Source organism: Monodelphis domestica, chromosome 7, assembly GCF_027887165.1.
Source record: "Monodelphis domestica isolate mMonDom1 chromosome 7, mMonDom1.pri, whole genome shotgun sequence".
Lineage (NCBI taxonomy): Eukaryota > Metazoa > Chordata > Mammalia > Didelphimorphia > Didelphidae > Monodelphis > Monodelphis domestica.
In genome coordinates this window covers 8,765,688-8,782,278 of record NC_077233.1, presented here as the reverse complement: position 1 = coordinate 8,782,278, position 16,591 = coordinate 8,765,688, and the positions used below count along the sequence as shown (strand labels likewise).

General features: G+C 39.6%; 1 protein-coding gene across 9 annotated transcripts in view; it reads right to left on the bottom strand.

Annotated features, from left to right (window-relative positions):
- The window catches only part of CACNA1D (calcium voltage-gated channel subunit alpha1 D), a 353,867-nt gene that overhangs the window by 181,344 nt on the left and 155,932 nt on the right, over positions 1 to 16,591 (bottom strand). For 8 of the 9 annotated variants that reach the window (XM_056804160.1, XM_056804154.1, XM_056804161.1 and 5 more), the window contains exons 4-7: positions 10,926 to 11,065; positions 8,129 to 8,271; positions 6,669 to 6,821; positions 5,729 to 5,925 (exon numbers count right to left, since the gene is read on the bottom strand). In XM_056804160.1, the coding sequence (XP_056660138.1) occupies positions 5,729 to 5,925; positions 6,669 to 6,821; positions 8,129 to 8,271; positions 10,926 to 11,065 (633 nt within the window). Of the gene's footprint in view, positions 1 to 5,728; positions 5,926 to 6,668; positions 6,822 to 8,128; positions 8,272 to 10,925; positions 11,066 to 16,591 lie in introns of those variants that run through there. The other variant, XM_056804159.1, reaches the window with a different exon arrangement.

Genomic DNA, 16,591 nt, shown 5'->3' with positions numbered 1-16,591 from the left:
TGGTTTCTTTCTGTGGGATGAAAAAAAAACTGTCCTTTATCTGATATGAATTGTTAGTATAAGTGCTTGGGAGATGGGGGTCTTTTGCCTATATCTATGGAGACAAGAGCTGAACACAAAGTTATAGTCTGAGACTCCAAGGGAGTCTAGGAGAATAGGCCAAAATGAGCCCAAAGAATAATTTTGAGCAGCCTCTAAGAGTATATGTGGGCCATATAACCCTAAAGTAAGGGGTCATTACTTATGATGAGAGCACATGTCATTCCTCCAACTGCCCCTAGATAATGGAAGGTCCTTGAATGCAGAGACCATTTCATTTCAGCCTTCACAGGCTCAGCACCTATCAGAGTGCCCATGTACAGAAGGCACTCAATATTTGTTGAGTCAAGCTGTGCAATGTGTCAGACATCTGAGTCCTGTGTTCAGTTATGAGCCACGCAGCTTTCAAACTCAGCTTTTGCCTTTCATAAGCTGGAAGTATGCAGAGAAGTCTATGAATTCATACCCTCTTTAGAAGGCGTCACAGGAGCAGGGATATATGACTTAGAGAAGAGGAGGCTTGGGGTGAAAGAGTTGAAAGTGCAGACAAAGGGATTGTCTTCAAGTATCTCAAGTGATGTCCTCTGGAAAGATGGGACTATTTTTATTTGGTTTAAGAACACAGAACCAAGGGAATGAAAGGAAGGGCCAAAGAAGGAAATTTATGCTTAATATAAGGGAAAACTTTGCTAATAATTAGACGTAACCAAAAGTCAACTGAGTTGTTTTGGGAGAGTGGGTACCCATTCACATGTCTTCAAGTACAGACTGGGTGAGGTCTATTGTGGAACACTAATAGAGAAAACTACTCAGATACAGGGTAGATTAGATGGCCACTGATGCTAAATTCCATGATTCTCTTATCTCCATTTTATAGATGAGGAATCTGGCCCGGAGAAGGTTTGCTCATGTTCTCACAAGCTGCTAAGTCTGAGAGGCTCCATGACTCTGAGTTCAGCACTCTGGACAGCTCCCGGGCCACACAATGTTGGCTCTACCCAAAGATTAATTGAAGGGACTTCTTATTTATTTAAAACAACAGTGGAGCCTGGCATTCCAACAAATATGACATCTTTGTGCGCTGGCTGTTGGTATGTGGAGGCTTTCTGAAGGATTTCATACCAGCTGGTGGAAAGGGGTAGAGATTGAACTTGTTTATTTGGGAGTTTGAAAGCCAGGACCTATTTCATATTTTTAATGGAGGAAAGTCTGAACATTAATTACCCAACACTACATTGTCTGCAAATCTCAAAGAGTGAGCACAGTTAAGTTCTCCATAGAGCCTGTGTCACTTTGGGCTCTGAAAAGCCTTTTTGGAGGTTTGTCTCCCCACATAATGGAAATGACAGCAAGAATTTCTTGCTGATCTTATCCAGATGTTAAAGTAGCCAACAAATTTTCCCTTCTATGCTCACATGCACCTCACAATAGCTCCTAAATGTCTGAATCAGAGAAAGGGGAAATTGGAAGGGTCCAGAGAAGCCATCTATTCTGGCAAATAGAAGCCCATAGATATTCATCAGACTTCCACTTGCATCAGACAGCCACTTGGCTGATGAAGGGGCAAGCTGGAACTGGGATCAAGATCTCCTTATTTCTAGTTTACTGAGATCTTTCCATGTTGCCATCTTGCCATCTTGCCTCTTGGTCTGAGCCACTCTTTGTAAATAAAATTACACTGTTAAGGTACCACAGAAGCTCACTACTTAAAGAAACAAGTTAGGGAATTATTTCTTTTAACATCGTGAATAACCCAGCTGTCCCATCTATGCCTCTCCTTCATCACTCTTTCTTTTTTCCCAATCCATTCCCCCTTCCAACAAAAAAAATCATATTTTTGAATAGTCTGGAGTTGAGGTCATTGAGTTTTCTTGAAGTGATGCTTTCTGCATTTCATTTTTCAAAGCCTTCAAAGCCTATATGATTTTCCATGTATCTCTAAGAATTAAGGTACATATGAGCTTGGTAATACACTACAGGGACATGTCTCCAAGATGTGAAATTATCCTATTCAGTAATTATTCCCTCCATTACAAAATGGCAGAAGGCCTACCTAAGCATTGAAATGTATCATCTCCCTTTTTCAGGAAGCACTCAGAAAACTTTACTTATCAATAACAACCAATTAATACTAGAAAAATTATCTGAATGTGACTCATTCTAACTTATGCAATTAGAGAAGAACTAGTAATGGGTTCGTTTATGGGGCTAGCCTCAGTGAAAAAACAAACACAAATTAAAACAGTTGTGTATATACTTTTCCACTTGGTTCCTGAGAGTATAAAATCCCCTCTGACCAGGAGGGCTTTGGGCTTCCCCAGGGTTTGCAGAAATGTCTTATGTATCCTCAAATTCCTTTGATTTACTGGATGTGAAGTATACCCCAAAGTGCTTAAAGCTGAGGCAGGCTCAGAGATGGTCAGTAAAGGCTGACATTTTGGGGCTTTGGGGAGACTGATTTCCAGATGTTTCTGTGGTTCCTTCAAAAAATTGCCTCTAAGCTTGAGAGGGAAAAAATAATGGATGATGATAATTTTTAGGTGGAAAAACTTTTGACAAAATTAGGCTTCCAGGTCATCATTTCAGAAGTGGACACATTTATCCCATGGGTACAAAGAAAGGCTCACACTTTCAGGTAAATCAGATAAACTAAAACCTAAGTTTGGTATAGAATTGTACTCTTTAAAAAAGAAACCATGAAGTAAAAGAAGAGAAAGAAAGAAGAGAATTTCACATCTGGGGCTTAGCTGCCTCATCTATAAGATGAAGTGGACAGGCTAAGTCAATACTGTTAAACCCAAACAAAAATGGGGGACACTAAACCATACATAAGGATCCCTCTAGGACACATTTTGGCTTAGAAAACTTCAAAATATTCTCTATATTTTATTGTGTTTTTATTTATTTTGTTCAATATTTTCCAATTACATTTTAATCTGGTTTGAGTGCACATGGCCCACAGCATTCACACTTTGGGGCTAGATAATCTCTCTGTACCCTAAAAACCTTCAAATTTCTCAAAACTGTATATATTTGATCGCCATAATTTCTCCATAATTGCAGGATGAATTTAGGGAAGTTTAAGAAATGAGTAACAAAAATGAATATATTGTTTTCCAATATCTTCCAGCATTTGCTCATTCATCTGCATTACCCTAAAAGGCAAATGAAATTTCACAGTGTACTGGGAGCGTAATGTTCATTTGAGTGTCTTAGTGTCCTCCCTGACTTCTTTCACAAGTGTGAGACTCCATCAAAGAAAAAAATATAGATCAAGAATCAAGATCCTTGAATTCTAGACCTTGCTCCTCCATAATGTGACCTGATGTGGGGTCTTGGGCAAATAACCTTTAGACCTTATGTAATTTGTCCTTTCCCAAGGGATCCAGAGAAAACGTGGTATGATTTGTACAACAGAACTGCTCTCCCACAATAAAAATGTCATTTAAAATAGCAGGTGATACTACCATTATTGTGAGATTATTCACCATGGAGTTGTCATATTAACAATAATAATAGTAATTACCACCAATTGAGGCAACACTTAAAGGTTTTCAGAAGAATGTCTGGAAATTCCTTCTGCTGCTCCTGGATCATGTAATTTCCCTTCATCTTTTCTAATTTTGAAATTGATTATGGTTTCACTGGGTGTAGGACAGCAAAAAGTCCACAGTCAAAGAAAGAATCAAGGAGCAAAAATGTAACATAGAGGGCAAAACTCACCCTATCAGCTGGGCAAGGTTCCATCAGGATTGATGATGTGGCTTCAATGACAGAGGCAGTTAACCAACCAATAAGCATTTGTTAAAGCCCCTACTATGTGCCAAGAACTATTCTAGGCACTGGAGATACAACTCACAAAGGTGAGACAGTCCCTACCCTTAAAAAGCTTATATTCTACCAGGAAATTCAACCAAGAAAAGCCATAGGTTTTGTCTTTAAGTAAAAGCTAAAATGAAAACAGTGTTTTTTCCTTGGATGTCCTCTCAGGAGGGGCACAGTGTGAAGGTTTGGCTGGAGTGGGGTTAGCAGCAAAAAGTTTAGCTTTTTCCTTATTACTCTGGGCCATGAAATTTATGAGGACCCTTAGGAAGGGAACAGGACTAAGACCTCAGTGGGCTACTAACTAGGAAATATGCCCTGCCCTAAGTAAACCTTTCTCCATTGGTTGGGCCCAATTCTTCACCCACCACACACACCAGTGTCCAGGAGCCACATTTTCAATTCAACCAATAAAAAGGAATACTCTGCATTATAAGGGATTTTTCTGTAATGCAAATGACAGAAAACAAACTGACAACACGAGACATTCACACACAATCTCAGACACGCTTCTGAAAGAATTGAGAAAGACAGCCAAAGAAACATGCTGAATGATGCTCACATCACAGTTCTCAAATTCAGCCTAACTTGGGAGAGAGAATTGTTCCTTTCCGATTCACCTCCTAAATCCATACATTACCATCATTGCCAGCCTTCAGGTGAGCCCGAGGGGACTTGTCCAAGTTCCTAAAGAGCCCTTTTTATCAGATTAATGGGACAGGACTCTAGAAAAGTGCTTCCATGCCATGCTGCCTCATCTCTCCTAATGCCTAGGGCTCTGTGTCTAGTTAGAAGCTGACATTGCTTTACTTGAAGCTTCCAGTACATAGCAATGACCATTCACAAAGGTAATTGGCCACTAAATGCCTTCTAGGATTTGGGGATCAGGGCCTTGGTTAAGTCCAGTTGAACTCAAAGGAGTCTGGAGGCTGTTCTGTATCAGGGACTAAAATAAAATAAAATAGAAATTATTGGGATTTACTGTCTCTCCTTCAATTTTAGGGGAAAATTTGCTCTGGAAAAGTTGAAATGCCATTTACTTTACTGTTACTAATGATGAGGGTGGTGGCAGAGGTGGTGGTGATGATAATAAAACAGACATTTAAAACTGGCCAAACCTAGTTGGCTCACCCAGGAGCAAGAGAAGAACCAAATGCATGGCTCACATGGGTTAGCAGGCCAAGCTTCTTTGTCAAAGGTTTTGTAGCTCCTAGAGGAGGAAGAGAACCTGAGACTGTGCTGAGCTAAGTCGTTGCAATCCGAAGATGCAAAAGGAAAACATAATAAAATAATACATTTGGAATACAAAAAGAGACTGAGGAAACAGGAGAAAGGAATGAGGGTCTATTTTAATTCTGTCCCATTTAGAGAATCTAGCAAACTATTCTAAATAAAGGAAAGATGAGTGTTTCTGCACACCATAAACTAGGCAGCTGCAGAAGGCCAGCTTTGGCAGTCCTCTGGAGTGTCAAGAGAGGAGGGAGGGAAAAGAACACAAGCCTCAACCATGGGCCCTAAGTGGTGGGACAGTTAGGAAAGAGAAGACCCAGTTGGAATATTTGCCCATTAAGTATTCCTGTCATGCCTAGACCGGCATTTTTCTGCAAATACTTTGGTACAGGGCTTTTTGAAGAAGCAATGGGAAGTCTGTAGTCCTAACTTTACCTCTAGATAGCACATAAAATTTCATTACCTAAAACCAAGAATCTCATGGCGTAAGCAATGAAGAGTTCTACTCTTCTTTGGCCCAATATTTCTCCTAAGGCCCTTTTCCCATATATCTCTCCATTGAACTTTATGTAACATGCTAACAAACTAGAATTCATCCAAGCCAGGTCAAGCAACAAATCATTCCCAAACTACTTACCCAGTACAACACATCTGTCCAGCCTTCCATAGTAATGCATTGGAAAACAGTAAGCATTGCAAAGGCAAAATTATCAAAGTTGGTTATGCCTCCATTTGGTCCAACCCATCCACTTCTACATTCCGTACCATTGGAGGTACACTGGCGCCCATTCCCTGAGAACGCACAAGGTGCTGGGTCATCTTCAGCTAGGATATCTGCAAACAAATACAAAAGGCATTACCATCCTGGTCAGAGGATTGGTGAAAACACTACAATGCAGCATCTGTGAGCAAAGGCAATTCCTGAACCCCTTTGGCAGTCTCTGAAAAAAAATTCCAAAGATGGGAGGCAGGAAAAGGGAGTCTGGGGCACTTTCTCTTCCTAATCATTCATAACCACCCAAATCAGATCTCCCAGATAGTGCTCCCATAATCTGAGCATTTTCCCATCATCAAAACTTACTTGTTCTAGTTCCCCCAAGGCCCTGTTCTCTAATAGTTAATCTGATCAACTGATCTAAGCCACTAACAGTTATTTAATGCTATTCTTTATAGTTTAGAAATTTTAAGAGCTATTTATTCCCAAAGGAATAGATGGCAGGATCTGTGAGACAGATATCTGGCGACAAAAGAGTTTGGGAGAAAGTGCAAGGACAGCCTTCATTCTCCTGACCTTGGAATCTGGAGGCAGTGTCTCTGAATCTGAATATATGAAACTGTTGTGAGGCACACTCCCAAAAGGAGATCCCAAAAAAGGGTCTCTATCAGTTCACAAAGTTATGGAAAAGCAATACACAAAATCCCGGTTTCTCATTAGCTGATACTAACAATGAGCTCACAAGCTGTGTGTTCAACTGTCTGATGACTACTTTAGTTCTATCTCACTCTCATCCCCCTAAACAACCAAATGAAAGTGCTAGGATAGTTTTAATAGGGCAGCTGTTATTTTCATTACTTACCTGTGTCAGTGAAAAAACAGGATTTGTGCATTTTCCCAATAAAAAGTTCCAATCCTATAATAGCATAGATTATGATTACAAATAATACCAAAAGGGCAATGTGGAGGAGGGGAACCATGGCTTTTATAATGGAATTCAGAACAACTTGTAAACCTAAGAGAGAGAGAAAAAAATACTTTTAGGGGCTTGGAAGAATCTCTAAGAATTATGTTTTCCAGAGGGCATTCCTCCAGTAATCATAATCCCATAGTCATAAAAACCAGAGAAAATAGGTGCTTTATCCATTGATAATGACAGTGGAAGTTAACACACGATGAAATATGAAATATGTATCTATTTTTAAAACTAAGTTACAAGTCTAAATGTCTATGCATAGATGTGCTCTGTTTTATCATATAAATGTAAACATAAAGTTTAACATCTAATGTATTATAGTTGTAGTTAATCTTTTTAGATACAAATATTATCTCTACATATAAAGCTTCTATATCTATGGTAAACTAAGCTAGATTATGAACTGTGGACATCTCAAACATGTCCCATATGAAACTTGATCATCTTCTCTCTCCTAAAACTGTCCATTCTCTAGACTCTCCATTCTGCTGGAGTGCATCATCCTTCAAACCTTCTTTGGGCAGGTTTGGTGGGAGGGGGGGGGGAGAATGAAATCAGGAATGGTCTCACAGATCAGGTAGCACAGAAATGGAGTGAGGCATTCCAAGAAGGAGTGAACCGTCAAAAGGCTTTTGAGCAGGAACAGACAATGAACAGAGCTGTGATTTCAGAAGATTAATCTGGTCCATTGGAGCTGAGGATGAATTGGAAATAGTAAAGTCTGGAGGCAAATATGAAACTATTACATAGCCCAGGGAAGAGGGAAGAGCCTGAACTAAGGTGGTGATTGTAGGAATGGAAAGAAAGGGAAGGATAAGGAAGATACTATGAAGGATGAGTCAACTGGATTTTGAAGCTGAGAGATTGTTAGGAATAAAGGAGAGGGAAGAATCAGATTTCATGCGCAAGCAAAAAGACTGAGTGAATCAGAGGATGGTGATACCATGAACAGAAATAGGGTGGTCAAGAGGAGAAGCACTTCTTTGGTGGAAAGATGAGGAGCTGGATTTTAGACATATGGAATTTGAAGTTCTAGCAGGAATTATACTCTGTAAGTATAACAAACAACAGAATTCAAGGCTAGTACCTGAGAACAAGGTGAGGGCACACTTTCAGTAGCTTTCAAAGAGAATTTGCTCCCACTCCTCCCAAGGCTGACCTGAAACTGGATTGGTTTACAAGATGGGAGCCCCTAAAACAGTTCCTAATTTATGTAATTACTTTTGGAGAGAGCTACTCATTCCTCTTGATGCTTTCCATTCCACATCATCACTGACAAATGAAACTTGACCTAAATAGACCCACCAACTGTAAACCCTAGGCTCTAGAAAAGGAAGAGAACCTACTGGGCACGCCCGATACTAGCCGAAGTGGTCTCAACACTCGAAAGGCGCGGAGGGCTTTGACATCAAAACCACCTGATTTGCCACTAGAGTGGTTACCTCCTTCTGTTTCTTTGGTTAATTGTTCCAAAATTACACTAAACAATCTGAAAGAAGAGGAGAGAGAGAAACATTAAATGATACTGAAGAGATAAAACATAATGGCTACAGTTATTTTCAAACAAGGGCTAACTCCTCAAGACTATTATAGTTTAAATAAAGGCAGAGGTAGGTGACATAAGATCACACACAAGGGTACTGGGAAAAGCTATGTGGTGTGACACTCCATTAGAAAAATGCTTTCACCTCTAAAACATGGGAACCCAACTAGGACTCCCCTGACCATTCTTCAGGACTCATCTTCATTTCCATTTTTTACCACCCAACCTACAATAGCACTTCATCAAAGAACCACAGGCATTCAGAACTGAAAGGGACCTAAAAGTTCTCTGAATTCAGCCTCTGTATGTCACAGCAGAGGAAACTAAAGCCCAGAGAAGTAATAGGACTTGCCTCATTTCTAGAAGACCCAATAAAACTATCAATAATAATTGTCCAAGTCCTCCAAGAATGGTCCCAAAGCTCTTGGGATTGACAGTAATTAGGGAATAGCAGTCATTTCTTTTCACATCGCAAGGTGCCCATAGGGGATAGGCAAGCAGGAACTTAGTGGCCTTAAGAAATTCAATGTCTCTTGGAAGTTTTCCATTATTCAAATATATTTTTGGTTATTTAATTAATATGGAACATTAGTTTGCCATGTTCTTCACCTTGCAAGGTTATTCACTGAAAGAACAAAAGGACTTAATTGAACTCTATATACTGGACCTATTTAGACAGGGTGAGCCTAATTTTCTTCATTAGATACAAGAGTCAAAGGAGGAGGAGGAGAGTGAGGGAACCAAGTTATTCATATTGGTGCAGTTAAGTTATGAAAGCTAGTTCTAGTCATGGGTCCATTGGGTAATAGCCATAGAACTTTGGTCAAGTTAATGAACTTCTCCAAGCCTCAATTAACTCATCTACAAAATATGAATATTCATATCTGTCCTATCTCCCTCGTGATTATAACAATAAAATGAATGGGGATTTTGAAAATTAAGTACTTTACATAAAGTAAAACACTGGTATAAATAAATAAATAAACAAATAAATAAATAAAACAAATGGTATAAAATAAAATTTCCATTTTCTAGATGCCTAATAGAAATCTAAGGAAACAATGAACATAGGAAAACTGAATATACAGTAAGAGAATCAAGATCTCCATTCTTTATAGAGTTCCACATGACTATCTGCCCTAGCCACCAGCCTATACATGGAAGAAAAGGAAGGAGATATTCTTCCTGAGATGTTTTTTGATGATTCTCATGTCTTCACAATAATATCTTATTGCCCCCAGAGACATGAAGCCCTTTGACAAAAATACTTTCTTTTGTCTGTCTGCCTAATAACCTCAAGAGGGCATCTGCTCACCACTGCTGGGCCTTTGTGATCCTGGCATCCTGAGAGTCCAATCTGGAAAAAGAAGTCCCTAAAAGAGTATTTGTCTGTGAGTAGGGGCATGTGTGGCCATGGACGGAGGAGGTTAGTATTTTGATGGCCACTGATCTGTCCTGCTATCATTTCATATCTGGCTGCAAAACTGAATGTTGGAATGCATGAGCCTCCTCATATGAAATTGGGTCTTCATGACTTAAAGGAAGTTTAGTTATATACCATTAGACTATAGTAAACCTCTGTAAGAAAATACAATGTGGAGTATATCTAGATGCAGGAATGAAAGACTCTTGTGCACCCTGGCAGATGCACCTGAAGGGGGCAGCTTTGGTGGACAAATTAATTATTGTGCCTATTTTACAGCTAAGCTCGTGAAAGCATAAAGAAAGGAAGGGTATCATCTAAGAAAGTGGCCCCAAAGGGTGAATTCACCACCAATGAAGAGGAAATTGAAGTAATTATTAGCTTTTTTGCCCAATTACATGTCAATAAATCTGGCAGTCTAAGTGAAATGGAGGAATCTTTACAAAAAATATAAATTGCCCAGATTAACAGTAGTGGCCCCCCAACACACTGATTTACTGCACTGGTAGCGGCTATATTGCTGGTCAGAGCTAAACAAAATAATAAATGAACTCAAGACCTGCAGTTCTCCTTTAACTTGGACCTTCCTTAGGTAGATCTCTCCTCTCACTGTCATGAGCCAATCTGTGGAGAGTGTCTGCCTCTGTAATGTCTGCCTTATTTCACTGAATGCCAGACATTTCTTTTAATTTAAGGATTCTTTGTATTATTTAATGTATGCCAAGTTCTCCCAATAAGTTAGCAAAAAACAATTTATAGTTGTTTTTTGTGAAGGTAGAGTCTCATACCAGTTGGAAGGCAGTTTTTTTTTTCAATTCAACAGAAAGATAAGTATTAGGAGCCATACTCATAATATTCTAGTTCCCAGCAAGGCTGGAACATTGGAAATTCACAGTCAGAATAAATCTTGGATAAAGATTTCGTTCCCAGAGTACTCACTGGGGGACTCATTAAAATGATATCGAATTTCAAACATGTTCTCACCAGAAGACTAACAGCTCCTTTATTTTGTTTAAAAATGATCTCAAGTCAGGCCCCTAATACAAATCTAGGGAAAATTCAACATCTGTTTTCCTCCACCTCCCCCAGAAAGCCCACCTCAAAACAAATAAAAACAAACAAAAACTTCACGCCAACTCCTCCTTTCCATATAGTTCCCCAAACATAAGTAACTTACCCTACTATTACTATTACAAAATCCAGCAAATTCCATCCATTCCTAACATAAGCATTAGGGTGTAACAATAATCCATAGGCTATAATCTTCAAAAATGTCTCAACTGTAAAAATGATCAGGAAGGCATATTCTACTTTTTCCTGTTGGGGAATGGGAAGAGAGAAGAGGGAGAGAGATGAAACAACAATTATCACCAAGACTTTAATCAACATAAGCCACAGAACATGTGCACCCACCTTTCTGTGACAAAAGGCATTTTTACTGTTAAGACAACAAATATTGCTTTTAGCACGTTCAAATCCAGGTGACCTAGATGCACCGAAAGCATCTATACTGACGAGAGTCTGAAAGAGTCTGTCTGTAATTAGATGGGCATTCCTGGCTTATCCCATTCATAAGGATGGAAATGTTTCTTCTGGTGATTTTCAATTTGGGTACCGAACAGCAAGGGGTATATAAATTTCAGAACCACATTTTGAAATAATTTCTTTAAAATAAACTGGCCTCATGGACCTGGAGCTGGCAGGAACCTGAGGTTAAGTGACTTGTTCAATATCACCTAGATAATAAACAGCTGGCCAGGAATTGGACTTATGTCCATTGCCTCCAGAGCTCCTATTTTTACCACCACAACAGGCAGCTCCTATCTTCCTTACCAGTAGGGTTAAATGACACTTCTAAGTGAAAGGTCCTAATGAACCTTTCCACCATCAGACTGAGAATCCCACCTCCACTCTATTTGTAGGCTTTCCTTGATTCCTCATATAGTTATTAAGAATATTCTCTGCAGGGGACAGCTAGGTGGCTCAGTGAATTGAGATTCAGGCCCAGGGATGGGAGATCCTAGGTTCAAATCTGGCCTCAGACACTTTCTAGCTGTGTGACTCTGGGCAAGTCACTTAACCCCCATTGCCTAACCCTTACTGCTCTTCTGCCTTAGAACCAATACACAGTATTGATTCCAAGATAGAAGGTGAGTGTTTAAAAAAAACAGAATATTCTCTGTTCAAGAATTGTATTAGGTTATGGTCCTTGCCCTTGAGGAACCTGCATTCTACTAGAAAGATTCAGATAAATTCAAGGAAATGTGATGAGAGAAAGAGAACAACAAACACCTAGTGCTGAGGAGAGCCATGAAGGAAGCTATGGATTCTAAGGGTTGTCTGGGCTTCTAGCTGAGCATGAGGCATTGATCAGGATACTGCCCTGCTTGGTGAAGAGACACTGACACAATATGGTATAACTGTTCAAGACAAGGACATATTGAGAGTTCTGAAGCGATGTGTTTTCTTTCCTTCTTTGAGAAAAGACATGTCTTGTCCCACACTGTCTAAGTTCAACTCCAGGCTTGTAGTGAGAAAAGAAACAGACTCTGGAAGCAATAGACAAGTAGGGAAAGCTAGGTGCCCAACATGTCCCATATTTCCAGCCTGCTTCCCTAGGTCCTTCGGATGAGATCAATGCCTCTCTAAGGGCAAGATCTGACTCCCACTTAAAAAGCTAATTTACTCTTATGTGTCTTCTAATATTCAAATCTGTAGGATTCACGTTGTTTTTACTAAATACTTGAATAAGTAAATTTTCTTGATATTCACTATTTGTGATGGTCTTTTATATAACCAGCATTTGACAGGAAGGGGCCTATCTGGTAGGTAAATTTTGGAGCAGCATTCCCTCTCAAAAGTAATCAGGAAAGAGGATTTTTGTTCTGAGCCAACCATGCCCTAGACCAGCAATGTCTGGGGGAGATTACTGGAGCAAAGAGTGGCCAACTACAGGTTACATAAGAGGGAATACATCTTAGGCAAAAAGGACAGTCTATGCAAAGGCACAGAGATGGACGATGGCTTGCCCAATTCAGGAATAGCAAGTGGGCATTTGGTTGAAATGGAAAATATGTGAAGGGGAATAAGTTAAATGAGTCTGGAAAGGTAGGCAGAAACCAGATTATGAATGGCTTTACATGACAAGCTAAGAAGTTTGTAGTTACAGCATCATTTAACACTGATAAAAGAGCATAAGTATAAGTTGTGCAAGAATTATCTACTAAAAGGAAGCTATGTGAATCAGTCAGGGAGAAAACTCTTCAGCAGAGTAGGGGACAGAGAGGGAGGGAGAGAGGGAGAGAGAGAAAGAGAGAGAGAGAGAGAGAAAGAGAGAGAGGGAGGGAGAGAGGGAGAGGGAGAGAGAGAGAGAGGGAGGGAGAGAAAGAGGAAGAGAGGGAGAGGGAGGGAGAGAGAGGGAGAGAGAGAGAGGGAGAGAGAGAGAGAAAGAGAGAGAGAGAGGGAGGGGGAGAGAGGAGAGAGGGAGAGGGAGAGAGAGACAGAGAGAGAGAGAGAGAGAGAGAGAGAGAGAGAGAGAGAGAGAGAGAGAGAGGGAGAGAGAGAGAGAGAGAGAGAGAGAGAGAGAGAGAGAGAGAGAGGGAGAGGGAGAGGGAGAGGGAGAGAGAGAGAGAGAGAGAGAGAGAGAGAGAGAGAGAGAGAGAGAGAGAGAGAGAGAGAGAGAGAGAGAGAGGAGAGAGGGAGAGAGAGGGAGAGAGGAGGAAGGAGGGAGCAAGAGAGAATGTATGTAGTTTTGGCAGGATTTCTACTTTGTTGGTTCCTGTGACCTTGGAAGGTCTGTTTTCATCTCTCCCTGGGATTTCCTTTTCTGAGTTTCTCCTTCTATTGTCCTGACCCTTTATAGGCACTCAATCACCTCAATATTTAATATTTTCAATCCTATTCCAATTCAATTGAATTGAACAGTCATTAATTGAGAGCAGGCTATGTAAGGACATGTGAGAGACAAAGATAAAGAAGGCTAGTCTCTTACACAAGGAGCTTAACCTCTGCCAAAGTAAATAAGACAAGCAAACATACAAAAATATAAGACAGAATGTGGTAAGTCCATATAAGAAATATAAATAAAGTGCCATTTGAGTTCAAAGAAGGAATTTTGAAGGAAGAAAAGAGTTCATGGGGGAACTATGAGGAAGAGGCAGCTTTCGAATGAAACTTTAAAAGGCAGGTAGCATTTTTATAGGTGGGTAGGGAAAGAGAAAAAGGAAGTCTATTTCAGGCAGGCCAAGAATACAAGCATAAAGGTAGGAGAGCAGAAGCAGAAATACAGAATATCCCAGACAAGAGACCAAGAGTAGGTGAAAAGTAACAACTTCAAAGAAGTCTGGAAAAGTTATATGGAGTCAAATTGTGAAGAGCATAAACTCTCTAGCTACATAGCTAGGACTTTATTTGACAGATGATGAAAAATCACCAAAGATTTTTTTGATGTCACAGGTGAGTGGTATGAGCAGATTTTTGTACATGGGAAACTGATCTTACTTGCCATAGATCAAAAGAAAGGAAGAGGGGACAGCTGGGTGGCTCAGTGGATTGAGAGTCAGGTCCAGAGATGGGAGGTCCTGGGTTCAAATTTGGCCTCAGATACTTCCTAGCAGTATGACCCTGGGCAAGTCACTTAAACCCCATTGCCTAATTACTACTCTTCTGCCTTAGAACCAATACATGGTATTGATTCTAAGATGGAAGGTGAGGTTTAAAAAAAAAAAGGAAGAAGGTAGAGACACAAAGACCAGATAGGATGAGAAGTGATGGGGATCTCTACTTGGGTGGTGGCAGAAATAGAAAGGAAAATCTGAATGTAAGAATAATTTTACAGGTAGAATTGCTAGGATTTATATTTTTTAAACCATATCAACCTGATAGGGAAATAAAAGGAATGGAAACCATTTCAATGAAATGCCTAGTGAAAACATTCACAGTTCACTTCAGGGAAGAAAGAGAAAAAAGACTTCATGTGCCAATTACTTATCTAACCCTCACTTCAATCACTTAAACGCACACATGCACACACACACACACACACACACACATACACACACAAACACGCACAGTGATGATTATATCAGGACAACTGTAACCACCAAGGAAGATACAATCTTTAAATGCTACTTTGAGTACTTTTTAATATAATTTTAAATCTTGAGTATTATACACTGATTTTTTCTTTGCAGAATTTTGGTGTGATTTGCACAGTCTGTCCCTGATCCAGCAGTTTATCTTCATCTATCTCTTTCTATATCTCTCCTTATGGTGTCCTAACCCTTTATAATAGCAATAACAACATTTACATAAGTGCTTTACTATGTGCAGGACACTGTGCTAACTGCTTTACAATTATAATCTCATTTGATCCTCACAACAATCCTGTAAATTATTATCCCCAGTTTACAGATAGTGTTATTATCCCCAGTTTACAGATGAGGAAACTGAGGCAAAGATTTAACAGCTTGCCCAGGGCCACACAGGTAGTAAATGTCTGAGGCTGGATTTAAACTCAGATTTTCCTGATTTCTTGACTTTATAAGCACTCAATCACCTCAACTTTTTTCATGCTTTTCACTATATCCTGTTCTCAAAAGATATCATTTATCTCATAAACACCATTGAAATCACTCCACAGAGGTCTAAAGCCAACTATAGGCTGACTCTGGACATTCATGGATCCCTTATTTTTAATTTTTAATAATTAAATTTCTACTTTATTGTAAACTCCACACAAGTAAACAAAAGAAGCATACTTTCCTTAGAAAATATGCTTTAATGGAAAAGTTATCTCCTTCTTACTCTAGGTGAGCAAAGATCTAGTTTGAATGCATGAAGAAGAAGATTTAATACTATCGGAGAAGAAGTTTACATTACAAATGAGAAATATAAATCATTTTAAATGTTTGACATTTTTCATCAATGGCTTAGATAAAGACATAGACAGAATCCCTAACAAACCGGGAAAGCTAACACAGTCAGAGTCCAAAAAAAAAAAAAACCCAAACATTTGGACAGGGTAGAATATATGACTAAATCAAGGAAGATGGAATTTAATAGAGATGATGGGTTCAAAAATTCAGCCAGTAAAGATGGAAAAGCATTGATAGATAATAGCTGTGCAAAAGATCAAGAGGTTTGGGTGTACTTCAAGCTCAATGAGAAAGTCTCCAGGAATGAGAAGGTAACCCTATATCCTCTCCCTTGGCCAAACCACAGCTGGAGCACTGCCTTCTCTTCTGGTGATCATGTTTAGAACACTGATAAGCTAAAAAGGGTTCAAAGAAGGGCCACCAGAATGGTCTGGATTCTAGAATTCATGTCATAGGAGAAGTGGCTGAAAGAATTAGGGATTTGTAGCTTAAAGAAGATTCGGGTGTCAGGCGCGAAGGAGGCATGATAAGTCTTCGATATTTAAAAGACTGCCCAGTGAGAGAGACATTAAAAATTAAGATTGTTCTGTTTGTTCCCAGAGAGCAAAACCAGAAGCATAGGGCAGGCATTGCAAAGAAGCAGATTTAACCTTATAAGGAAAATACTGTTGACATTTCAAACTACTCCAAACTAGACTGAGCTGCTTCACAAGGCAGACGGTTCCCTCTCTCCCTAAAAGTCTTCAAAAAAGGCTAGATAGCCACTCGTCTGGTATGTTGTAAAAAGAATTTTTGATGAGGCAGCTAAGTGACAGTGGATCTAGTGCCAGATTTGGAGTCGGGAAAACCCGAGTTTAAATACCCCTTCACGGACTTAATACCTACATGTTCCAAAATAAGTCACTTTAATCACTCAGCCTCAGTTTCCTCATCTGTAAAATGGGCAACAGTAGTACGTATCTCATAG